The sequence below is a fragment of the Patagioenas fasciata genome, chromosome 6 (genome assembly GCF_037038585.1).
Source record: "Patagioenas fasciata isolate bPatFas1 chromosome 6, bPatFas1.hap1, whole genome shotgun sequence".
Classification (NCBI taxonomy): domain Eukaryota; kingdom Metazoa; phylum Chordata; class Aves; order Columbiformes; family Columbidae; genus Patagioenas; species Patagioenas fasciata.
The window spans coordinates 18,166,704-18,192,733 of NC_092525.1; the positions used below are offsets into that span (position 1 = coordinate 18,166,704).

General features: G+C 43.0%; 1 protein-coding gene across 2 annotated transcripts in view; it reads right to left on the reverse strand.

Moving 5' to 3' along the window:
• Positions 1-4,305: 4,305 nt before the first annotated feature.
• Positions 4,306-26,030, reverse strand: part of ROR1 (receptor tyrosine kinase like orphan receptor 1) — a 155,305-nt gene continuing 133,580 nt past the window's right edge. For both annotated transcript variants that reach the window (XM_065842355.2, XM_065842354.2), the window contains 5 exons: positions 17,531-17,658; positions 16,003-16,320; positions 14,945-15,190; positions 11,043-11,254; positions 4,306-7,322 (listed from right to left, as the gene is read on the reverse strand). In XM_065842355.2, coding sequence (XP_065698427.1) covers positions 5,898-7,322; positions 11,043-11,254; positions 14,945-15,190; positions 16,003-16,320; positions 17,531-17,658 — 2,329 coding nt within the window. In that variant the 3' untranslated portion in view covers positions 4,306-5,897. The remainder of the gene's footprint in view (positions 7,323-11,042; positions 11,255-14,944; positions 15,191-16,002; positions 16,321-17,530; positions 17,659-26,030) is intronic.

The window sequence follows — 26,030 nt, forward strand, 5'->3', positions numbered from 1 at the left end:
CACCATAAAGGCAGCACTTTCTGCTTTCCACAGCTTGGGATCAACGCAAATAAGCTCAGTTTACACTGAGGGTGACACTTACTTCAAGTGTTATCCTAGTTCCTGTTAAGTTACTGTTTCAAAATGCTATTGGATTTTTTTTAAAATTATGGAAACGTCTACTGAAAACATCTGAGTGTGTATAGATACCTATACCCATGTATATAAACAAACAGGCACATCGTACTCCAAGCACCAGTTTTCACTTAAAAACTCATGTGCTTCTTATGAATCTGATATTAGTTTTGTTTTAAACTCCAACTTCTTTTTTCATATATGCTATAGGTTGCAGCATTGGAAAATGTACCTTTTTGCCTTAAAGTCAAAACTCATGAACCAACAGTTGCTGTTCCCCTTTGCAGAATCACATAAACCACAGGGTTTAGGGTACAGATCAGAAAATCAAGGCAGGTTTCCAGTTCAAAACCGTTAAGACACCATTTGAAAATGTGTTGCACTGTTAAATGGAAAATAAAGGACACCACAGATGCTTCTAATAATTCCAGTTTCAAGTCAATTTTCCTTCCTTTGTCTTAAAGAGCTTTTGATGTGTAGTCACAATATTGTCTCTCTCTCTGTTTTTAATAATTTTATATTACCTCAGCAATATAACTGTCCTGAAATATACTGAACTTTAATCTTTGAGAGATCAAACAGGAAGAAATATGATGGGATAGAGAGTGACGGACTTGAGGGCAATATTCTCTCCTCCTATAAAAGACAGCCCACAGCAAGATAAAAATTGCTTCTCAGATCCCATGAACATCACATCTTTAAGAGAGGCTTTCAGGCCCACGGAGAGAGGAGACTTGGGGCCACAAATAAAAAACACCAAATCACCATTGAAGACAGAGCCAAAAGCGAGCAGGCTCACCCAGAACTGGAGGATGTGGTTTGGGTGACTACATGCTTGAAGATTGGTCCCAGCACCCTCAGACCTCCTCGGCTAAGCCATGCTCTGCAAGTCTAACAGCCCAGAAACATTTGGCTACTGTCTTTTCACTGGAATAAATGTGCTGGCCCTGCCTCAAGCAAAAGAAATATCTGGGACAAAGGTGTAAGGTTACATACCATGAAGACATTATGATGCCTGTGGAGGGGAATTTAGGAATCGGTACACAGATCTTCTGGACACAAAGGAGGTGAGCTTTCAAAAGCAGCTTAGTGCTTCCTCTCCAAAAGGCCTTTGTTCTTTATCAGCTTAACCCAATTTTCTCATTTTTCCACTGACGTTCTCCAGCAGAACCAGAGGTGGTGAAATTCAGCTTAGCATGGCTGCTCATTCCATTCCCTGACCACAGAATGATGATGAATTCATATTCTAAAGAAATACTGGTTAAAATATTGCGACATACAGTAAAGATATTGTATTACTTTCTGGAAAATTAAAAATTGACATTCTTTGGTTTATTGTAGTACTTTGGAACAAAATTCAGGTTTTGTACGGAATTGTTCTTTTGAACAAATGTGTTAACACGTCTCTTTTTGCTGGCTTGGGAACCTGCTTTAAGACACCCTCTGTGCATGCATCAGAACTGGTTGTGAACTTGTGCTGCAAGATCAAATTCCTCACAGGTACAGACTGAAGGTTCAGGGTTTCATCAAGTTCATTAAAACGCCTAAGGATTCTCCAGAAGGTAGAAAACCTGATTCAGACACCACTAACAGCGCAAAGACTCCTGTGGATTTCAGTGTGTTTTATGTCAAGCCATAATGAGCAACAAGAAGATTTTTTTCATCAAACTGGCCTTCTTATGAGATGACCATCTTTGCCACATGCAGACAAGCTGCAGCTTTATAATGTTCACAAATTTCTAATTAATATCTATAATTTACAACCAGTTATTGTACCTTCTGATAAAGTCACAGCTACTGCAGTGCTTTGGGGTACCCAACACCTCGTGTGACATGGTATGCAAGGATGGAAGGTGACTGAGCCATCAGCACCACCCAGCGCCTCCTGAAAGCCCAGCCTACATAGTTCCTCGTTTGAGCCTGAGCTGCACCTGGCCTAACTTGGCCAAGCTAGGCCTAATGGTATGAAATAGAAGAAAATAGGTATCCTTTGGTGAAAGAACTCCACTTTGCGAGAAGGCAAAGACAATGCTCAGATGTACTGGAAAAAGTGAATCCTGCCAATGAGCCAAATACCTTCTGATAAATAAACTGGAGCCCACAGATGCCGAAGGTATGCATTCCATAGGATTGGGTCCATGGGGAACAGCATGTGTTTGTGCTTGGGATAGTTTCTGTATCCCTGCCTTCCCCTCAGGACTGGTTTGACTTAGGTGGACATTTTAAAGTTCTCTCAGTGAATGCAGGTTACAGAACAGGATCAGAACAACAAGCAAATATAATAGAGTATTTCCAGGCCTGCAACCTTCTTCCATATACTTATTCAGGCAAAGCAAATAATGGATTCCTTCTTGACAATTTCTAAATGCTCTGGATAAACATATGCTGGTATTTCTGAGTTTCCCAGCCCAAATTTTCGCACAAGTAGTTCTCCGCTTTACCTTCTGCTTTCAATTCAGAGAATGCAAAACCCCACTATAATCACTCCTCTGTGGGAACGAGGGACCCAAATCTCCATTTTGGTCTCTGGATTTCGGTCTTTAAATCAGCAAATATTTATTCTCTTTTACAGAAATATAAGCCAGTGTGGAAGGAATGAGAATCTCCAGACTGAGGGCTTACTACATAGTGTTTATTCAGAATTTTACTTGCAAACCTCTAGAGCTTCTCAGTCCGTTACTGCATTTCCAACAGTCTTGGCTGTCCTGCCTCTCCAAAGGAAGAAGGGATGATGATTCTAGCATGCAGCATTAGGAATCTGGAAAATTCCTTCTTCCTTTGTTTGCCATGAAAATAACTCTCATCTGTACATCTTCATTCCCACCTGAGGACTAATTCCTTAATTTCTGGCAACATGTATTTTCCACATTATCTAATTGGTTTGCAGAAGATTTTTTTTCCCCCTCTAACCTCTCCCTGATGAATTCCTGCCTCTCTGCGTTTGTTCCCTGTGCATCGGTTGTGAGCCAAGGCTGTGATTTCAGCCTCACAGTTCACAAACTTCACCCGCTGAGAGAGGGAGAGAAGGGCAGGAAAAGGTCTTCGCAAGAGTTTTCAGGGGTATTGTTCAGTGCTGCTTTACATCTGTGGGTCTAAAAATATTTTAACCTTAAGGACTCGGCTTATTTTGAAATAAAGGAAAAACCCTAAATTGAGCTGTGAGTGGGCTCGCGCTGTAGCTCGTGTTTTAACATAAAAGTACAAAGTGTGTGAGGGACGATTTTATGAATCGCATTGCTGCTCCAGTAAGTGTTTGGTTACTGCTTTCCTACCAGAGTGATTAAAGCTGAGTATGCAAATTCACAGCTAAGCTTACCTGTGTGAGATGGCAGAACTGCGGGAGCTACGCCTGTATAATCCTGACATGAGGGCGGTTTGACTCTGGCGTGGCTCCAGCTTATCTTCACAGAATTGAACTGAATTACGGCATTACGCCTAATCCCCTCAGATTTGACGTGATGTGACATAAATCACTTGTCATCCCACCTGGCAGAGACCAACCACCCGTTCCGATGTCTCGAGAGCTGGTTCCAAGGTTGGCTTTTCCAGCCTGTGCAGACGAAAAGAGACCCACCTGAAGAGATTTCCTTTTTTCCTCAAACATCCATTCGGTGAAGGCTGTTGCTTGATGGTGATAAGCAAATACTTTGACATCACTGATCATGGCATCTCAGTATCTTCTTCAGCCATGTTCTTGCACAAATGTGTCAAATACGATGCAAAGATTCTTATTTCTTCATTGACAGCACATTCTTTACTGAAGATTTTGCAATAACAGCATAATCTAAGGACCACCAACTTGTCTGGCTGCATACAGTTTCTTCTGTTTCTGAAACCACACACTTAAGAAGCGGCAGCCTGGCTTTAAACTGGCACTGTCGAAATTTCAAGCCCTTAATGGTAGAAGCTAAGAAATCTCATAGGAAAAATGGGCGGGGAATAAAAGGCTCCTTAGAGCATTTGATGCTTAAGCTGCAAGAGAATTGTTTGCACTGATGCAATGACTCAAAAAAGTATGTGGGAGGAGATGAGAGAAAAGAGGGATCAAGAACAACACCACAGTTACTGTCTGTTGAACAAGATGCCAAGCGAGTGCTGCAAAGCTGTCTACGTATGTACGTGAGAAAGAGCAACTCCCACTAATGCACGTTATTCAAGTGTCTTACACCAAGATGGAGAAATACCGATATATTTATGTTAAAACAATGTTTTAATAAACAGCAGCATAAAATACTCAGTGTTTAATATCATCTCTGGCATGTGAAATACAAAAATGCACATATTTTAATTATAAAATAGCCTTTGTTATTACATTTTCATGCTTGCCTAATTGAAATGCCCTTAATTAATAAATCAATCATCAAGTACTACAGTGATTAAATGCATGCAGTGAAAACAAAGAAAAATATTTGTATAAGGTAGTGGCTGAGTATCACCATAATATATTTCAAGAACATCTACATCAGGTTAAAAATAAAAAGAAACAGACCAAGATATAAAATGCAGAGATGTATTTTCACTTCTGCTGTACAAAACATTATCACACTTTTGTGCAAAAAGATAAAAATAAAGTCATATTATACAACATTGTCAACTGAGCAAAAGATTGTTTTTGTTCTGTGTACAATAAAAATACTATTCAGTACAAAAAAGTCTGTGAAAAACCGTAATGTACACAGCACTCTCGTAACTCATTAAAGTGGTTTCAAACGAATAATCTAGACTGCTTATACCTGAATGAATTTTTCTTAATTATACAAATGTCATATTCCTAAGTTGAAAGTTAACACTAATTCACATTACTAGAACTGATAGACAAAATTGCTATCAATGGATTTGCTGCCTGATGGAATGTGAGTTTCTCCTTTCTCAGGGTTACTGGAGTCGTAGTCACTAAAATTAAACATTGATCTGAAACAATAAATATTCCTGGGAAAACCGATTGTCATATATAAAATTGTGGTTTGGAAGCTTTCCATTAAACAGTTGCATAGCAACAAAAGGATACAAAATTTCTGCTTTAACTACTGATTATGAAATGTTATCTTTGAATAAGTTGATTCAGGTCCTGAATGCTTTCATTTAATTTCCTTTAAGGCAATTTCTTAGAACTCCAGCCATCTTTAGCAGCCAATAGCAGACGATTTTTGAGGACTGTGAGCTGGTAACTCAAGCTATTGTGCTGTCATATAAATGACTCTTTCTTTGGTCTGCATCTGAACTCGGACTCCCAACTTAAAAAAAAAGACCAAAGTCCTACCTGAAGTAATTTATTCAGCTCTCAGATCACATCTTTGAAACATAATCCTCAACTGCAAAATTTACAAACATTGTAACTAGTATTGGAACTGAAATTGCACACCCAGTAGATCTCTGAATATTTGCATCTCCTAAAAAAAGAGACAAATATTATAATATGCTTTCAGTATAAAAAAGTTTCCGTGATTCAAACCATATCAGAGGTTTAAAAAAAGCTGTGAAAAAGTGTACGAGAAAATGTTTTTATCTAAAAAAAATTTTAAAATTCCCCCTACCCCTTTTCGAATCGTTGGTGGCACTTAAAGAAACAACGCGTCCGTTCCCCAAGCTGAGTTTCCACATACCACACCGACCTCTGGTTGTGTCTGCCCGTCCTGGTAAGCAGTTAAACTTCACAGAAGATACTTGCTGCAATGTCTGTTAAACAACCAGAAGAATCTTTAATAAAATATTTGCATATAAATCTTTGCTACGACTTTCTAGTTTGTATTGTAAATAGGTATATTTACAAAGGCCTCAGTTATTTACAATTCAGCTGAAATCATAGATTCATTAGGTCCATGGATGCTGGAGTCTCCTAGTAGGGAAGACTGCTTCGAGTCCATTTTGTAGGGTTTTTGAGTTTTATTTCCAAAAACCGTAATACCGATTCCCCCCGGATGACTAGGAATTGACATGTGAGATAGCAAAGGAATATTTGCTTCTTGGTTGGAGCCTGAAGACGGCAAACTCGTGACGTGACCCGTGCTGGTGGATCCGCTGGCGCTGCTGGGAGAGCGGCTCTTTGGAGGAGGACAGTGCTGGATCACCCTGGGCGGGCCCTGCGGTGGGTAGTGGGCAGCTGGGAAAGCAGCATATCCCGGCGGGATGGGGTACCCGTTGATGGGGATGTAGCGCTGGTTCTGAGGTATGGGCGCTCCGATGAAGCCGGCAATCTGCCCTTGCGGGATGCCTTGCGCTGGGAACATGTAGTTGGGGTACCTGGGGTTGCTGAGGTTGCTCACAGGACTGGCGCTAAGGGAAGTCGTTTGAGTGGTGGCGTTCCCACCTGAGGGGGTGGTGGAACTGGTGTGACTTGACAGACCCTCCCAGGAGCGCAGCCTGGCGTGGATTTCCTTAAATCGTGGCCGCCGGGATGGCAGATCGTGCCAGCACTCTGTCATCAGGCTGTACATTCTGGGAGGACAGTCTTCAGAGCACGGCAGCAGTTGCCTTTTCCTGATCATCTCAATGACTTCTTGATTACTAAATCCGTAGTACGGTTGAAGTCCAAAGCTGAATATTTCCCATAAAACAACTCCAAAGGACCAAATATCGGAATCAGAAGAGAACTTGCCGTACATAATTGCCTCCGGTGGCATCCAGCGAATCGGCAGGAGAGACTTGTTTTGAACTCTGTAATAATCTGCCGAGTAGATTTCTCTTGAGAGTCCAAGGTCTGAAATTTTCACATGAAGTTGTTCTCCAATTAAAATGTTACGAGCAGCGAGATCCTTATGGACAAAAAAATGACTTGATAAGTACTCCATCCCTGCCGCAATCTGGACTGCAATATGGAGGAAATCCCCGTGGTCCAGGCTGGATTTTACAGTCCCATCCTCATCGCTGCTGCATCCGACATCCGAATGCGGCGATCGCATGATGAGGAACTCGTGGAGGTCTCCTTGGTTCATGTACTCGAAGAGCATGCAGACAGGCTGCTCCTGGGTCACGACGCCCAAGAGGCAAACAATGTTCGGGTGATGGAGCTCGGCCATGAGAGACGCTTCTTGCTGGAATTCTGCCCACTGCTGGGGGTTGTTAAAGTCTTTTAGTGTCTTGATAGCAACAAGCTGAGCGTGATCCATGCCCGGAAGGTAGAGATGGCCCTTGTAGATCTTGCCCAAAGCACATTCACCCAGTTCTTCCATGAAACGTACGGCAGACAAAGGCAACTCCTTAGCCTTACTCTGTTAAGGAAATAACAGCAAAAACGCGTCAGAAAAACATGACTGAAAATGTATTTTTAAGATAGTTTTGCACATTAAGTCTGAAAGCCAACCAGACTGATGTGGGGACTCCTGGGGCCGCACACCCATTGGGCAGCGATGCTGCTCAGCCCCAGGGACACTGGTACCCAAGCTCAGGCCTAAGTGTCGTCTAATCTTTGTGCGCCCTGCTGCAAAACTAGATTTAGAGCTACTTTTTACCCTCTACACAAGACCACATAAAACTAGTAAGTGTTAGATCTAAATGTATGCAGGAACCGCCAGCATTTCAGCAAGGGCATTTATATGCTTAAAATTGAATCTGACTGATTTCAGGAATTGAGGCAATTCACATATTTTCAGTAAGTACACGCTAAAGTGTTTTCTGGGCCAGGGCCTAAAGTTGTAGCAGATTTTTTTTTTTTAAACTATGTTCTTGTACCCAATTCCTCCTCAAATTTGCAATTAACCCTTCAATGTACAGTGGAGATTATTTCTGTTCACGCTTGACTGAATGTTCAATCCTGACAGGTGCAGCATAGTCAGTGGGAAAAAATGACATTATGGTAAAAGAAGAAAGGCAAATTTTTAAAAACCTGTTGTTATTCTGGGTGCATATATTCACTTTTAGGCCATAAAGAAGTTGTATTATTTTAAAATGTTAACTTCCACATGTGCTTGTAACATCTACACCAAAACCCACTCATTTAGGGTCCTTAGTACAGCCATAGGTAGCAATTTAAGGCTGATGAGTTTGGGATCTATGTTTCATAAATTAGTGTAAACATGAGCATCTGCATTCCTGAAATAACGTAACAGCATCTTTACAGTGGTGATATAAGAATGTTTAAAAAATAATTTAAAAATGACATTTCAGAATAAATTCTAATCGTATTGACCACTTACAACTTTCAGACAAATACTACAGTAATGATAATAATAACGATAATAATAATAATAAAGCCATTTAAGCAGGCAGCCAGTAGACTGTACGGTGATGGCAGGAAATTAGCTATATTGTTGAGGAACAGATGGTTTATATTATACAAATCCTTTAGGCTAAAACTTGTTTAGGTTTGGCATATTGTAAATTATATTTTAGTAATGAAAGTGAAATGACCTCTGTCTGACCTGAGGCTGGGTTCGTCTGTTTGAACCAGCATTGTGGAAAACTATGAAAGAAAATGAAGTCATAAAGTTTTGGCAGGAAGGGCTCATTTCAAGTTAAGCGGTGATAAATCTGCTTCGTTTTTGTTTGACAAGTATTTGTCATACACCGGTGTACAAAATGTAAAGAAGTGTAAAATACAGAGGGGGCAGCACGCCAAAGTAAACCCATCGCCTCCATCTCCTCATCGGCTCCTTCCATTAGGTGAACAACAAGACGGGTTTGGTTTATTATCTTTTTTAAAGGCAATTAAAATCCCTTAAAACTGAATCAGGCTTTTGGATGAAATGCTTAAGTTTTTATTTGTACATGCAAACACACTTTTTGTGCAGACAGAGCTCCTACCTCAGCTGGAGCTTGAAACCCAAGTGTGTTTTTACCCAAAGTTGATATTAATACTGGATACAGTATTTAAAATAGGATTCTGCCTCCTTTCTTTTAAAATTTTGTTTGAAAGGCAATCAAAACATTTGAGACAGGGTGCGCTGGGTTTCCTAGTAGGAAAATACAGAATTAGCATAAATAAGATGGAAAGGTTTTTGCAGCGTGTTATTTTGGACATAAAAATAAAAGAGTGCTGTGTATATTTGCAAACATTTTGGGGCGAGTTCCATTCCTGTGTATGGTGCATAAGGCATCAGTTGGTCAGCAGCCGAGGTGGAAACTGTGACTTCATTAAAATGATGCCAATATTCCCATTATCTTCAGTTTAGCCAGGGTTTCACCCCAAATATCTAGTAGAATGGGGATCAAGAAACATATGCAAATTTACCCAAATATTCCATGGAAGTGGGACGTAAGCCGTAGGTTTGACACCTAATTAAAAGGTTTTTGTCCTACCACCATTTTGATATACAGCTACTCCCTAGAGTGCATAAAAGTTGAAATTAAGAACTTTAAAGGAAAATCAAGACAAATTCACTGGGCCAGTGTGTGGAGGACTGGGGAGTTCAAATATAACACCAGATCGAGCTCTGCCCGACCACCGCGAGCAGATTCCCCGCACAAGAGTCCTGCTGGCACCACAGCAGCGCCAAGCATCGCAACACCATTTCAAACAGGAAGCCTCCTGTTAGCATTATTCCCTGGAAAAATATGCAGTTTGTATTACTAACGGGCAAAAGCAGTGCTGCATTTTGCAGCACAGCGGGTTTACTTTTATCACGGACTTAAAAAGACGCTCTCATTCTGTCTGTGAGCTGCAATTTTCTTCTGCAACAACTCTCTGTGTCCGTCCCTGCTGCACTGAGGTTGTGGCTCCCCAGAGAGACAGGGCTCAGCTCCATCCATCTATCCATCCATCCATCCATCTATCCATCCATCCATCCCTCCATCTGTCCATCCCTGCCCTCGCAGCATCCCCAGAGCTCCCAGGATATGGCTACTTCACTCATCTTCCCTAAGCTGCCACAATTTAGTCTTTATAACCCAACTCTATAAACTGTAAAATTGAGAGCAAGCAATAGCAGCATCCCATAGGTGCATTATCCAACTTCAGAAGAAAACTACTCCCAGATTTATTCAGAGATGGAGAACGCAGCTCCTGAAGTGCAAGTGTAACCTCTCCTGATGCCGAGTGATTAACTTTGCTGGAAGCAAGATTTGAAGGTTAGAGTTCACATTGCTGAAATTCAATAAAATCAGAATTTGAGTTAATTTCTAACAAAAATTACAGCTTCCTCAAAGGCCAGCCTGTTTCAGATACCATAGTCTGCAGAGTTTCTATTCTAATTACTTGTAGATACTGATTTTCACTCTGAAATGCTTCGAAAGAACAAGGTCCATCAAGCTAAAAAGAAAAGAACAAGACTCTTTTCCAGGGTGTTATGCTGCCTGTAGATGGCAGAAGGCAGTTACAGCCCTGCAGCGGGTGATCCATACAGGTCTGAAAACCGGCTACCCTGCCAATAAACAAGGAGCTCAAGGTTAATCACGCTTAAATCTTAAATGATTTTAAAAAATGCTTCACAAACCTGGGACTACAGTGAAGCAAACCAATACCAGCAACAAGAGCCGCTATGCACCAGCTGTGCTGGCCAGAACTGCAGGCAGGTTTTTGAGGCTCTGTTTTGGTAATTTTTCTTTCTTTTTCTTTCTCTTTTAAGGGAGAGAGTGGCTAAGCCTGAAAAAACAAGGAACAAATCCTTCCAGAGTGATTTCAGCGGAGTGAGAGACAACGTATGACTGCAGCGGAGCCATGAAGAAAGTCTCCTGAGAAAATGCTGAATCACTTCTTTATCTGCACTACTTCCTAACTTAAATGAGGAAATTCGGAGACATTTCAGTAACGGGTTGCTTTCTCTATGACAAAAAACCCCTCCTATTTATCCAAACACATAGGAATTACCTCGACAGGTCCAGGACACTTGCTATGCTGCTGCTGAGGAAAGTCCTTACAAAAATTACAACTACAGGCACCAGCAGAAACTGCGAGCTGGAAATCAGCTTAATATTTTAGCACTGAGTTGATCAAAGCATTTCAGTCCCTGCCTTAATGGACAGCAAACGTCAAAGCAGAAATAAGGACTAATTACCTTTGGTTTATAGGCGTTGAGCATTGACATCTCCACGTTTTGTCCTCTGACGTGTTTTGGCTGCCTCTGAACGGGAGGGGAGGATGACTTCTGATTGTTGCGACAGATGCAGATGAAGAAGAAAAGCAAGGCTATGGCCAGGGGAATAGTAACACTTGGCACCAGGATATATAGGATTTCCATTTTATTCTTTTCCTTGGAATCCTTGTAATCTGGTACAGAAAAAAACACAAGCCAATGAATGAAGTATCCCGCAGAGTCAAATACATCTCTGGGTCAACTAGAAGTATTAAGAATAAAAAATCCAGGTAATACTACTGCAATCTACCTTGAATACTGTTTTATTTCCTCAATATTAACAGAGCAATTGATTTTGTTGAGTAACGTTTCTGTGAGAACACAGAATGGCCAGGAACAGGTTCCCTGTAACATGTTGGTTCCAACCTACTTGTAAGTCATGAAACAGCTGGACCCTGGGAGGTGGCTTTGCTTGGGGTGACATGGAATTATGGTCTAATACCGGTCCACAGAAAAGTAAATTTGTAAACCAGTTTATGCAAGAAAGGCTCTGGTGGGATTACAGACTCCTTATTTTAATATATACACTAGGTTTTGGTGCCACAGTTTCCTTAACCCAACAGAAATGTGGGGAGCCATTAAAAAGGACAGTTTTATACCCCTATTTATTTCCAGCCTCCTGTTCTCAACATCTCCTAACATTGGCTGGTTTATTTAAGATAGCACGAATGCTGGCTGCGATATTTGCTCCCTCCGCACGCAGCTCTGCACAGCTAGTGATTAATTTTAGAAACACGAAATCCTCTTCTCTCAGTGCCCAGCAAAGCATCAGCCCCTCGCCTCCCCGCAGCTGGTTCTGCTTCCCCCAAACACACGGATTAGAGGGAAGGTGCAGCGGGAGAGGGGACAGAGGCTTCGGGAAGGGGTTCATGTCCTCACTGTCACGCAGCACCCACGTGCGGTGACAAGGACAGACCGTCCAGCTCTGTGCGCGGGGACGTCGAAGCCTGTTCTGCTCTGGTATTTCCCAGGAGCACTCATGAAGTTTAGGGTGTAATTACATACAGATTAACACACTAACTCTAGGGCACCGGGGTCTCTGAAGATCACCTTGGGCTGCAGGACCGGTGGCCGTAGCCTGGTTGTTTCCCAGGGAGATGGGGAATGTCTGTGGCAGCATCAGGCTTAGCGGATTCTGGCGGAATGGGGAATGTTTTATTATTCCTACAGGGTCATTTCAGTTTGTTTGTCTGTGTTTTTGAGGCTGGATTTGTAGAAGTGCTTAGTGGGCCGCACAAGTATCTTTCATGCACTTAATTAAACATGAACTTGATCTGAAGCTTGTGTTTGACTCACATTGTGACAGAGGCAAAGTTCAAATGGTTCTGGATGTCACTTTGCATAACCCCTCTCCTCTTACAGGCTCGCGCTGTCCTCCACTCCCCCCACGCTCCTTTTTGACCATTCTTTTCAGATTAAGTTGTGCCATCTGGTTCTTAATCCAAAGGAGAGCCCGTCCAAATATTTCTATGGCCTTTGGGAAACAAGAGAGGACTAAAGCACCGTGGGTGCTCTCGGCCTGTCTGAACGTCCAGCTCTACAGCGCAGACCCACTGCGGGTTTCTTTGCTGCCCCTTAGCATGGACAATCAGAGCCTTTCCCCTCTCCTTCAAAACCTTCTCATGTTGGTTTTTGCTAAGCTTCATGCTCAAATTGCGCCGCGCTTCATATCTTCCTATATTCAAGTTGACAAACTTTTATGAAATTAATCTATTGTGGCTTGTGAGACAACTGAAAGATACAGTTGAAGAAAGAAAGAGTCAGCACGAGGCAGACGGAGACCTGGGCACTAGTTCATCGCCTGAACCATTCCAGTCAAAGGGAATTATTATTCTTATTAAGTAGCAGCCCCTGCCATGAAGCCTCATTAGGTTAATAGGTTTCTTGGGAGCAACCCTAATTAAATCCATTTCCCATCTAGGCATGTCCTGGTGAGGCAGAATGCACAATACTTATTAAAATGTGCCTGAAATGGCTCTTTCAGCCGGGGCAAAACTGGCAGAATGCAAGTCCCATGTGGTATTTTTGTTTTAATATGCAGATTAGCATTTAACAATTAAATTACTCCTCACCTGATATAGCTCTATTTGTCTATATTTAGAATAGCGATGCCATAAAACCCAGCTGTACAGCGAGTACCATTTGAAGCAGTGGTGAGAAGTAACTAAAATCCTTGTCGGGAATTCTTCAAACCAGTCAGTCGCTCTCATTTATTATCTAGTAAAACGTTCCAATCAGGGACTTTTGCAACACATCCGAAAATGTTCTGCTTTCAGCTATGTCAGATCAAAAGACGGAGCCAGTCCTGGGATCTCAGAGCCCGTCTAGAGGGGGCCTGGCAAGCAGCACCCCCCCATCAACTCCTAATTACCCAATTATCCAGAAGTTGTGGCAAACACAAGACGACACGGTCGTACAGCGACAACACAGTGGAGTGCACAAAGCTGAACGGCATTGCTGGGGGTGGACACATAGAGACCCTTGAGTTTGCTCAAATCAAGCTGCCCAAACCCCCCAGGGATGAGCTGTGACTCCTCACCCAGCCCAGGCGTCTGCCCAGGACGCTGCAGGGTTCCTGCTGGGCCAGATTTTTGTGCTCAAGGGCTGAAAACGACCTTTGGAACAGTTTATATAGAATGAACTATTCTTGTGTAGTCAGTCTATCACTGTGCCTAATTAACAAAAAAAATAACTGAGGTTAAATGCACTGAAATAATAGCAAAAAGATCCAGGACTCTAAAAAGCGTATATGAATGTGAGAGAGGGTTTGAGATGCACATGATATAGCCCAGACTGTCTGCCTTTCTCCTGATCTGCTCTTTCAGTAAGAACATAATTTAGATCCCATTTTGGCGTCGATTCCCATCTTTCCATTAATTGAAAAAGACTTTGGAGCAGGCTCACAACATGTCTCGCTGCAGGAATGTTCATAAGCATAACCAGAAATAATTTAATTTGGTTCTGGCTATCACACAGTAACATCAAAAGGTATCTCCTTTCCAAGGGGAAAGGTAACGTTACTGTGACAACTTGTAGGCAACATAAAATTTTGTGTGAAACTTTGTACTATGAATTTCCAGAACACTTCTGGGTGCATTTCTGGCATGTCCACGCAAATAGCTGTATTTTTTTCTTGGCAAGCTATCAATACCGTTATTTTTAAATGCAGATAAAACAATTAGGAACCATTTGTTCAGGTCTTCCACCCACCTCCCCCAGGTCTCAGAAAAGCAGAGTAATGAATCTCCATTTTTGTTTATTTTGAAAAACAAAAATGTAGCCAGGGCAGTTCTGTAAACACAAACCTCGAATACAACTGAGAGGATCTGGCAAGATCATCTCTATTTTAAAACAAGACTTGAGCTCTATTAAGTGAGGTTTGCATTTATTAAAATGGCTCTTAACGAACCAAGTGAAATGGGGGAACATTTTATAATCGCTTTGTGGATCAGCATCAACAATACAACTTCTGTGATTTGATTTAACTTGGACTCGAGAGTTGTACTGATTGTAACAGCGGCCTGGAAAGCTGGGGACGCTGGGGCTGGTGACCGTGCCGCTGCTTCACCACCTCTGGGGAGGGCTCAGGAATTCCCTAGAAAAATATTTTCATGCCACCACTTTGCCAGCTGCTCAAAGGTCTCCTCGGGGCGAGGATGCTGTGGCTTTAGCTGCAAACACCATAGTTAGCACTTCCTACAGCTTGCTTTTCAGGGATGCAAAAGAGACACTTCAGAGCTCCTCTGAGCTCCTGTTTTGCAGGACAGCTATAGGGATGTGACAAAAGGGTTCCAAAACGAAAGATAAAGAAGATCAGTAATTACCACATGCTGGGACATCACAAAGCTCAGACTTAAAGTTCTCATCTAAGGTGAAGCACCACGGGGCGTCCTTCTGGTTGCCGGGGTTGCGGCAGTAGGAGTGTCCCCCATTGAGCTCGGGGTAGCGGACGGCGGTGAAGGTGTGAGTGTGCGGGTACTGTGAGTTCCAGGGCTGGCACTGCCGCCCTGACCGCGTCACACTCACTGTCCCCCGGTAATCCACTCCCGTGCTGTTGTAGCATTTGTGATCTGTAAAAAATCCAAAACAAAACAATCAAAAAACCCCACACAAATCCAAAGGCGGCAGTGAGGCAAACGGCCGCAGCATGGTGCGCTGGGGAGCCCAGGTTGGGAGCACGGGATCCCAATTTGCTGTGGCTGTAATGCAGGGCCTGCTTTGCATTCACATTCCTGGGGGGATTTAAAGCTTATGCTTCTGTAATGAAAACAGCTTATGCCAAGCGTTTTTAATATAAGATACACAAAGGAAGTAAAAACTACAGTGGGAACCCGAATTGCAGCCATTATTTTCATATGAAGGTAGAGAATTTGTGGGAGCCATGTTTTATATTTGACTATTCAGATGTGTAAGGGCTGTAAACAGGCCTGATCAAAGACTGAGCTCAGCCAATGTCTAAAATTAGGCTGTATTAGGCAGGGCCAGCCCCGGCCCCTACAAATGTTCCTCCTGACAAGCACCCCCATATTGCACCCACGGTTTTGCTGCAGGACAGGGAGCACCTACCGATGCTCCTCAGTATTCAAATGCTTTCACTGTCACTGTTTCCTACTTCCTATTAATTAGAAAAGACCTGAAACCAACAAACAGTGTTTAGTGTGAGCCCATAGGTGGCTAAGGAAACAAACTGAGAAAGTATTTCTGAATTTCTACCCGCTCTGGACCAGCTAGGGGAGCAGTGTGGGAGCGGGGGGACTGGAGAGCGCGGCGTCTGCGAGCTTTCAAAGCCCAGCACCAGCTCCAATGCTGATGCACGGACCCTTCCAGCCATCCTTTTCACAGCGGTACCTTTTGCACAGAGGCACAGCCGGTTCTCACTTACTTTTATTTATGGGGTCTGCCATCGGGATCCCAATCCTGATACAATTGACAGCTTCGGGGCTGTCTGGTTGGGGAAGATCTTCGCAGTTGGGCAGCTTTAATCTCATCAGAATCATGGGATTAGACCTTGCAAAAATATACTCTGTCTGACACAGGACGTTCTCCAGGATTTCGCATTCATCCCGGCACAGGTCTCGCGGTTTGGGAGCCGACGAGGTCTCGTCGCAGTAAGGGAAGGCGTAATGGCACAGCGAGGGGATCGCAAACTGGGAGCATTTATCCGACAAATGGCTGGAAGTGCCAATCATGGTGAAGGCAGCTGTAAAATATACAAAGAGATTTCACTTAACCCAGTGGGAATTTTATTCCAGCGCTCTTGCCTTCCCAGTATAACCTTCACTTCCCATTGCGACTATTATTTTCAGATGTTCAGGTGATGAACAGGCCTTCCAGAAATACACAGTGCTAATTACATTAAAAGTTATTAACAATGCTGATTTCTCTGACAGAGAAGATACATCTGGTTTTCAACACGGGATTAATGTTAAGTATGTTACCAAAACTCCAAACCTTAATATAGGTTTTTCTTTTTTCCCCAAATAATTTATAATGGTTTGCAAAATCATATAATATTTGGATGCCTTTTACCCAACAGTTAAAAACGGCAGTCCCTGCAGGCTGCAGAATGACAGTACTGGTACCCTTGTGGAAGATGACAGCTTTCATAATATTCCAAATGACTTTTCAAACAAAATGCCATAAGATTATGAACTGTTTGCTATATAGAAATCATTGGCCTTTCCTGTGAAGTCTTTTTCACAATGCTGACAGTGTTTACAAAACAAAGGAAGAACACTCTAGGGTGAAGATAAACTTTGAATATTCTGACAGCGAGAGAAATTCTGAATATAGACAAGATGATTACTGGCTAGGGTTTGGCTGAGGTTAATGTATATAAAAAAATAGAAGAATATCACGATATTTATGAGGTTTCAGCTTGAATTCAGCACCCCCATCAGCACATCTCCCACAAAACCAATGATAAATGGTTCCTTACTAAATCTAAAGGCAAAACATGACGCGGTGAATTATTTATGCATATAGTATCTTATGCTGGAAGACACGTGGCCTCTCCCAGCACCTACAGTTCTCCTAAATTGTCTCAGTCACCTCCAAATCAACTAAGTCTGGTCTCCTTTTACTTTTCAAATCTGCTTGGGCAACAACTGCACAAGGCGGCCAGGCTTTGAGCCACCCCGAGAAGCTGTAGATACACAACGTCTTATCCTTGGAAAATCAGTTCTTAGTTTCTTTCGGATCAGCAGAGACACTGAAGCTGCTCAGACCACCACTCTTTAAAGTCTTTCCACTGCCACCAATCACACTGGGGTCCTGGGTGAGCTTTGTGTTGAAACCTCACAACAAAGGAGAAGGAGCAAATAAAAATAGTACTGCAGTTTAGAAAACCCTAGTAGCTTTGCGGGATAAGATTGCTTCTTGGGAAAGAAGCAAGCGCCTTTTTTACCCACCTGTAATCTGATTTTCTATTTCCCCTTGCATATGCAAAGACTCCATATAAATGGTTCGGTTTCCAATGAACCGCGCACAAGCGATCCCCCTGTAGGGCTGGCAGAAACCGTCCTCTTCATACTCGTCCCTGAAACCGATCACAAAACACAAAAGGGTGAAACATTTCACATGCGACTTTGCAACAAAACGTCCCCACAGGGAGGTGGCACTTGCATTATGAGCGGGCGATGCAAGGGGCTCGCCGGGTTTGTCGATTCGTTCTGGGTGACACTCGCCGGGTTCAGGAGCCCACGTCCCGCCGGCCCCTGTGATAAGGGATTATCTGGTCCATAGGTAGCGTGGGGGGCACGGGCTTTGTGACCTGAAAGGATTCCCACACTGCTGCAGGTAGTTTTCAGTACCTCACAAGCGAGCCCAAAGTGATTATTTAAGGATTGTATCAATATAAGGATCATACCTTTTTATCCAACAAAACTGTGAATATTTATTTTTTAAAACAACTTCAGCTTCCTGTTAAAAACAGTGGCATTTCAGGTTCATTTATTAATCTTGTATGAAAGGAACACTTTTTGCATGAGGGGGAAGGCTATATTCAGAAATATATCCAGCCTTGATTGGAAGAGAAAACATAAACCGCCTGAAAGAAAAGATTTATGTTTATTTAAAGCAGCTATCATGCTGTTTTCTATTTTTAAACCAAGCTTGTACTTAATACTGACAAACATAGCAGGAAGACTCATGCGAGCAGAGACAGAATTTAAAGTGTATATAGAAAATCAAACCACTCCCAGCACTGATGCCCTTGAAATAGGAAATGTTTCTTCCATCTTCCCCAAGTGTGGTAAAAGTTATTGCTAAAAAAGAACCAAAGCTAAGACAGGAGTTAAATAGACAGATTTATTTCATTAGGTGCTTTGCTTTATGCAATATAGGAGACATTTAATACATAAATCCAGATGTCAAATTATTTGCCAATATTCTTCAAACAAAGCAAAGAAAGGAAATTACTAAACCTCTGAAGGCCAGAGCGGTCGCTGCTTATTTTGAGCAGATAATCGAGAGCAAAGTGCTCACACACAACGGAGAGCCCGGCGGAGGTTTTCCGGCGGAGGTTTTGAGGAGGGGTTTGCAGACGCGATCACTGAAACACGCACCCAACTGCATCCATCAGCCCTTTGACTTTCTCGCTTTGAGTCAGGAGATATTTGGGACCCGTTTTCTGCAAAGGTTCTGCTCAAGCACCGGCAAAGGGAGACGCCTAATGAAAATTCGCTAATAATTTATTTGTGATTTATGCCGGTACCCACCCAAGACAGCTACTGCACGGCTCTCGAGCTAGGAAAAAACATATTGGAATATCCCTAAGTATGATCACAGCTGGGTAGGCAACAGGTTACTTTGTCTGCGTTTTTTTTTGCAAACTTCATCCACCCCCAGCTGGTGAAAGCCAAACAGCAGCATCAGACTATGCCATTAATAGGGAAAAATCAGAGCTTTTTAAATCAACTCTACCATTAAGTTTAACAAAAGACACTTTCATCCCCTCCTGAAGACCTTGGCTGTGAGAGCTTGGAAATGCAAATTACACGTAGGCTCTTTGAAGCCACCCTTTCATTGTGTGCATGGCTTAGAGCCTGGCTCCCCAGCGCCTGTCACAGCGGCCAGGGCCGGCTAATGGGATTAGTGGGAAGAAGCGCTGGGATCGCCCTCCAGGACACCCCAAATGCCGCCCGGTCCTCCCCAGCTACCAGCTCCAGAGCATCACCCCGGGATTCACACAGCACTGCTTTCCAGCTCATAGGGAGAAGTCAGACACTGAGAATTAACTGTGATAACTGATGGCTGTGAAGACGGGGGGTGGGGAAGAGGGATGGTAGAGATGGAAACCTCCTTCCACACACACCTCACAACCGTGAAGACATCGAGGGGAAGGGGTCCAGCCTCCATTAGGGGCATCCGCCACCTCTCTGGCCAACCTGGGCCAGGCTCTCACCACCCTCAGGGGCAACTATTTCTTCCTCATGTCTGGCCTGAACCTCCCTCCCTTAGTTTAAAACCATCACCCCTTGTCCTGTCACAACATGCCCTTCTAAAAGGTCTGTCCCTAGTTCTGTTTCTGTATCATCCTTCGTCAGCTGTTCAGGGTCCCACAAAATCCTCCCTTGCCTCTCCATCTCCTTGCGATGTCTCTTGTCCACCTTCACTCCTGCAGCTCTTCCCTATGAGAAGGCTCAGGATAGAAATCTTTACATCCAGGATTTAGGGCCACCCTGGGCATCCCTTTGGCCCTTGATGGGCACCCAAAGCTGTACCCAGCCAGACAGCAATTCCTTGAGCCACTGCTCCCTACAACACAGCGTTTTGGGGGGCAGCCATGAGTTCTCCATCAAAGAGCATTTCCCGCTGACCAGAGCGCTGCCGAGGCTCAACACCCTCTGCTCGCCAGCTGCCCCATCCAAAACCAGGGCCATAGCCTGACACGGAGCCCACAATAGCTGCAGAGCTCCTGTATGGCTTTGGCACATTCCCCACCTCCGGCAGCCGGCCTGAAAACGCAGCTATCGGGTTCTTGGCATTGAGGCTGAGATCACTGTTCCTTTCACATAGTTCACGTTTCGCATAGCTCGCATGCTTTTTCCGAGCAAATCACAGCATCACCGCTCTAACGCGTACCCGCTTCACGGTCCTGATCCAATTCTACTCATAGAGAAAGGACGGGTCCTTTGGGTCAAACAGGAGGTAAATTAGACCTGATTCAACAATTATTATGTTTAAATTTACAGACAGGCTTAAGTCCTAATGAAATGGAAGTCAATCTAAGCCATAGACATTGCTGATTGGGGATGGACTTAATCGCTTGTGCAAATTCTCCGCTGGAGAGGAAAGCAGTCCGCAGGTGGAAACCAGGGACACCGGCGTTTGCAGAGCTGGTCTCGGGCTCTGGGTGCTGCCCCTCGATCAACTCACGCTCCTTCCACCACCTGCACCCTGCAAAGCCCTGGCCGCATTTCAGGGAAGACTACACACACAAAAAAAGGAAAGCGCTGGATTTTAATGAGTGACACATAACACAGCACTGTAGTGCTTTATGATTATTTATTTTCAGATCTGGTTTCCACTGTGCTTTCTGTTTGGGTCTTTAAATATTTCTAGCCCTAATGTTTATCTTGGAGCTTGCCCACTGCTTTTAGATCCCCTCGTGACAAAACTTCTGGCTTCATGTAATAATAATAGTACCACGGATTAAATTTACGCTATTCTCTGGTGTCTTTAAGTATCTGATTGCACAAAGTTTACAGAAGACTAAGAGCTTTGAAGGGTGTCCACACCAACCCACTAATGTAACCCGATCTGGAGCCTGCACCAACATGGTGTGCACGGGGTCTTCATGCAGCCCAAACCTCAGCAGCATCTTTCTATGGATTGCAGAGGCTGCACAGAAAGATCAGCACCATAATAAGATACTTCATGTCTCTCTGGGTTCACCTGAGTATGAGTAAGTGTCTGTATGAGTAAAAGGACCCTGTCCTTCAAATATAGTTCAAAATGGCAAAGGTCCCAACAAGGGTCACCAGGACAGAGCCAGGAGGAGAGATCAAGTCACAGCACCCAAAAATAATTGCCAACAACTGACAAAGAATTCACTGTCACCGCTTGGGTTCATTTTCACCTCTTTAATTTTCTTCTGTTTTGTGCTGGCAATATTTACATCTGTCAGCCCTGAGTCACCAGCAGCTTTTCACATACTGAAATAGTAACAGAATAATAAACCAACCCTAAAGCAAAGAATGGCCAGTGCAAGTTTATGGTTCTCTCCCTTCCCCATGGCTTCCTCGGTGTTCTCCTAACTTCATAGCAAGATCCTTCTCTTCTCTCTGGGACATTCTCTTTCATCACATCTGACTATGGCATATTGAAGAGGTAAACAGGAAAGCAAAAAAAGTGATACGGCTCCATGTGCAAAGGTCTTACGGTGAATAAAAATCACATTCGGAAAAGGCAGAGCCGTTTGAGACCCAAACTCCCATCTGCCCTCGGTGTGATGTTTCTGGTGGATCGCAAGGCTGATCTCCCTTTCTGTTGCAACCTGAAACTGGGGAGAATTTCTAATTGCTTCTGACTTGAAACAGCAGCAGCTTCTTGGGAATCTCCACGCAAACCAGGCAAAGCAGCGGAAAAGCAACAACAGCCCCTTTGCAATTTGTTTCTTATCAGTTTGCACTAAACCTGGAGGGGCTGCACGGTCTCCACCTCATTCAAACAGATCTCTGGAGTCTGGTTTCTAAACACAAACCGTTTCTGCAAGATTCTCCGTCAAAGTCCAGTTCCCAGCATGCTGACTTTTCCTTGCCAGTCTTTTTCTAAATTACTCAGAAATTGCCCAAATCTAAACAACGTTCCCAGCAAATGTCAACAGTGGTTCCAGGAACTCAGTTTAGCAAAAGCTTTGTAACCGGGATTCAACATGAGTTCACTTAGAAGTATTTAATCAATTAATAGAAAAACTGAACCTTGTGAGATCATGTTGTATTTATTTTTATAATATCCAATGTATTAAAAATACATATTCCAGACATGCTGTAATTGTGTGCTCATTTCTACCACACCCCATGCAATTTGTTCTTTTTTTTTTTGATTTTCCTTTTCATTTGCTTTAAGAAGGATTTGCATGACTACTCAATGAGAAAGAATCATAAATACAGAATTAACTTTGATACCTTGAGCAAAAGCGGGCAAAGGAGAGATGTAGGACAGAAGAAGACAAAGTCCCAAATGCTTTGAGCGTCCCAAGACATGAGGTAGGAGCATCGCTCTCCCTCCCGACCCCTGTTTCAACACCAGCCCACTACAATATGTACTTATGCTTAGGTCTGTGGGTTGGTTAGATGGGATCACTGGATTACTGTTATTTTGGTAACCAAATCTCTAACTGACAGCAATGTAAAACAGAGGTGTACACAGAGGCAGTGAGCAGGAATAAAAGCAGCAAGGGAAAGGACATCACAATGTTCAGCAATACCGGAAGATGCACGGGATTAAGGTGTGTGTCTAAAGCCAGACTGATTTATTAATATTAACTCTTTTGAAGAGCAAAAGAAAATAAATGCTGAATTATCTCCGAGATCTACCAAGTGGAGATGGAGTAGCTTTGGCTCCGTGCGAAGACTGTCCAGACGTTCTTTTCACTTGCAAAGCAAAAGGCATTTTTTCTTGCTTAAAAAAAAGAAAATGTTCTACCATAGCACTAAATTAGAGCAGTTCATCTAAATAATTTATATCCAACAGCAGAGTACTGATGGGAAAACGCAGCCAACGTTGCCTAATTCAGACAAGCGAGCGCTTTCAAGCCTTCTCTGCCAAGGAGAAACTGCTGTGAGGGCTCAGCTCCTGCCACACTCTTGTGCTCTTGCAAAAGCTGCACCCAAAGGGTCCTGGTCAAAATTAGGATCAGGCACTTACAAATCTGCAGCCTAAACCTGAGGTTATGGAGGTTGTTGCTTTAGGGGAGCTGAGTTCATACTGAATGCTGACGGGTGACAGCACAGAAGAAACGTGCTCTAGAAAACTTGGCAGTTAATTAAAAGGTGTACCAATAAATTATTTTTATTGTTGCATGTATTCAACAAACCCTCTGTACATGCATTAATGCTGTATAAATTATTTGTACATTGTTAAATAAATTGTATTTTGTTCCGCACTCATGTTCCAGCTTCATGTAGAATAAAAGGAAAAGAGTTTTTACTTGGCAGGTAACCCTTAAAGCAAACAGATGAATAATATTCTGTCATACTTTCCAAAGAGCAAAACCCAGTTGCTTGTGCCTCACTTTGAAAATGGGAGCATATTGGCTCTGTTTCATAACAATATTTTAGAAATGTGAGGGCTGCATTTTACTTTGCAAAAAGAAGAGAATTGCCCAGACTTGCACGTCACTGTGTAATTTAAGGAAAAGTTCTGTGCAACATAAGCTATTGCTGTTTTGACACCCCTTTAAAGTGGCAGGGCAGCTTGGGTTTAAATGGTTCACTAGAAAAGCATAGGCATAAAATAAAAAACTAATAACGCTGTCCCTTGACATCATTAAATTTACAGAGTCCCACAGCACCACTGGTACACCTGGTTCCTAAACATAATAATAATTCTTAAAACAACTCAATAAGCAAATACGATCTGCCTAAGTAACTACTTTCTTAGCTGTCATCTCACTTTGCAGACTGAGAGCTGGTTTAACATGAGGCCTCCGATCCAGAGACAGATGAATATCCAAAATTAACATGAGTTTGGGATGCTGTTGTGTATGGCTGAGCACGTGGGAGGGCACCGAGCGGCCCAGGCCAGTGCTCAGGCCACTTTCTGGCTGTTCTCTGCTAAAACCGGGGCAGACAAAATTCCCTCACCCCTCAAAAATCTTACAATTACCCAAAGGTACTGGGCTGAGCCTTTCTCAGGGCTGCACATCGTTGCACTCCCCTCCCCTGGTCACTTCTCGTTAGAGGATTTCAGTGCTGAAAGGAGGCAGGATTGTGCGGAGACATAAATATCACTGGTGAGAGCTGACATGTGTTTTCTACTAACCTCATCTGGGCAGCGCGGCAGCATCCACAGTTTGGGAAGCTTAATAAAATACATCTCTCCTGCAATTAATCCTTTGGCAAGGATGCACCGAAGCAATTACTGTGTGTTTTTCTTCGTCATCATAAGAAAGTTTTAGTGTCTCTATCAAAATCACGCATTTTGGGGAAGCAAAAGCCGCCTAGAAAAGCTCAATAAAAACGGCCATGAATTTGATCTCAGTTTTGACCAAAAATAAATACATTAGCTGGGATGTTAGCCTCTGAGATTCACTCTTTTTCTCCTCTTAAACACTTCACAACAACCCCTTTCCTACCAAAGCTCCTCCAGCAAATCCACAGCATTCCTGTGAGCGAGGGCGCTTGCTCGGCAGCTGCAGCTGGTTAGGAAACAACCCCGGTAACGGCATTTGGATCGTTCCTGGCAGATTTCTTACATCATTATTCAAGATGAACTGCAAATCATATGCTCGTAGTTATGGAAATGGCAGGAAACTTCTTGCACTTATGTTTTGTTTGACAAAGCTATTCTGAGGTTATGTTTGGAAGGTCGCTCCGTCCAAGTTTTTTGATGCAGAGGAAAAAGACGGAAAATGTTTTTGAGGAGCCATCAAGCAGGATAAGATTACAAGTGCTAAACTCTGCCTCTTGTATCAAACCTTTGTAGTGCACAGAAAAACACACTCCCCTCCTCCTGGATTCCCTCATGGAGCTGCAATGATCTCACACACACGTTCCTTATCCACCTCTCATCGGGCATTAACCTCCAGATAAGGAGCTTTTGATGGAACGATCATCAGCTTCACCCCATAAATCGGCTGCAGCCGCTCTGCCCTGAGTGATACCAGACCCCCTGCCCCGCCCCACTGGGGCTCAGGTCCTTGGACTGACGGATTTTGGGGGCGGACAGGCAGGACCAGACTGTGTCACATCCACATCCAGCTCCTACACAGTGAGAGCGCAACTTTTCCACACAGGAATGGGAGAATAACACACTCTTCTGCCTCTCAAGGAGGATATACATAGTACTACAAATAGGTCATATCACAAAGGACATACTCCAGATTGTATTCAGTCTCTAATCAGATAAAAATCCCCAATACTAAGGAATTTATTCATTATTTAGTCCTGAAGTTATGGAAGTTATTTCATCGAGCAATGCAATAAATTGCAAATTACATTGTGCATCTCCCCCACATATCTGATATTTTTCCCCCTCATTATACACAGAGAAGTGCACCTCTGTGATATCTTTTCAAAAAAGAAACTTTAAATATAAGAGAAACACAGTCAAGGTTGAGTCACCTTTCAAATGGCTTCATCTGAATGCTAAGGGTTTTATTCCCAAATATTTTACTGCCTCTTTACAGGCATAAGGGGCCACAGAGCAGGTATTCGTGCAACTGATACCACATGAGAAGGTCTCTTTACTTTTAATCAGGCTTTAATGCATAAGGAGCTGGGTCCTCCAAGGAGCACTGGTTTGAGAAAACAGAAGGGACAAGTGTACTTTGAACCTCTGTGATCAGAAGAGGGTGAGAATAACAACAAGCGTTTAAGTAACACCTTTCTGTTTGCCTTACATTAAGTCTCTTTCGTCAGATGTCCTTTTTTTAAGGAAAAACTAACATTTTAAATTTTCCAGTTAGCATTGCTAATGATGACTGTCTGACAACTGCTTATTCACTGTTTACAACTAAAACGGCTCAAGTGTTCAGCAAAAGAGATTTTTCTTGCTACTGTGTGATGCACACCTACCTTTGCAACGGGACAGTCAAGTCTTCTGGAATATACAAGAAATAGCCACACTCACAAGTGAGAACATCAACAACGAAAACATTTCATGTAAAGCAAAAGACAATTTTTTATCGCATTAACACACAGATGACTTAAATAACATGGGAAAGTATCCTCATTTTCAAGCTAT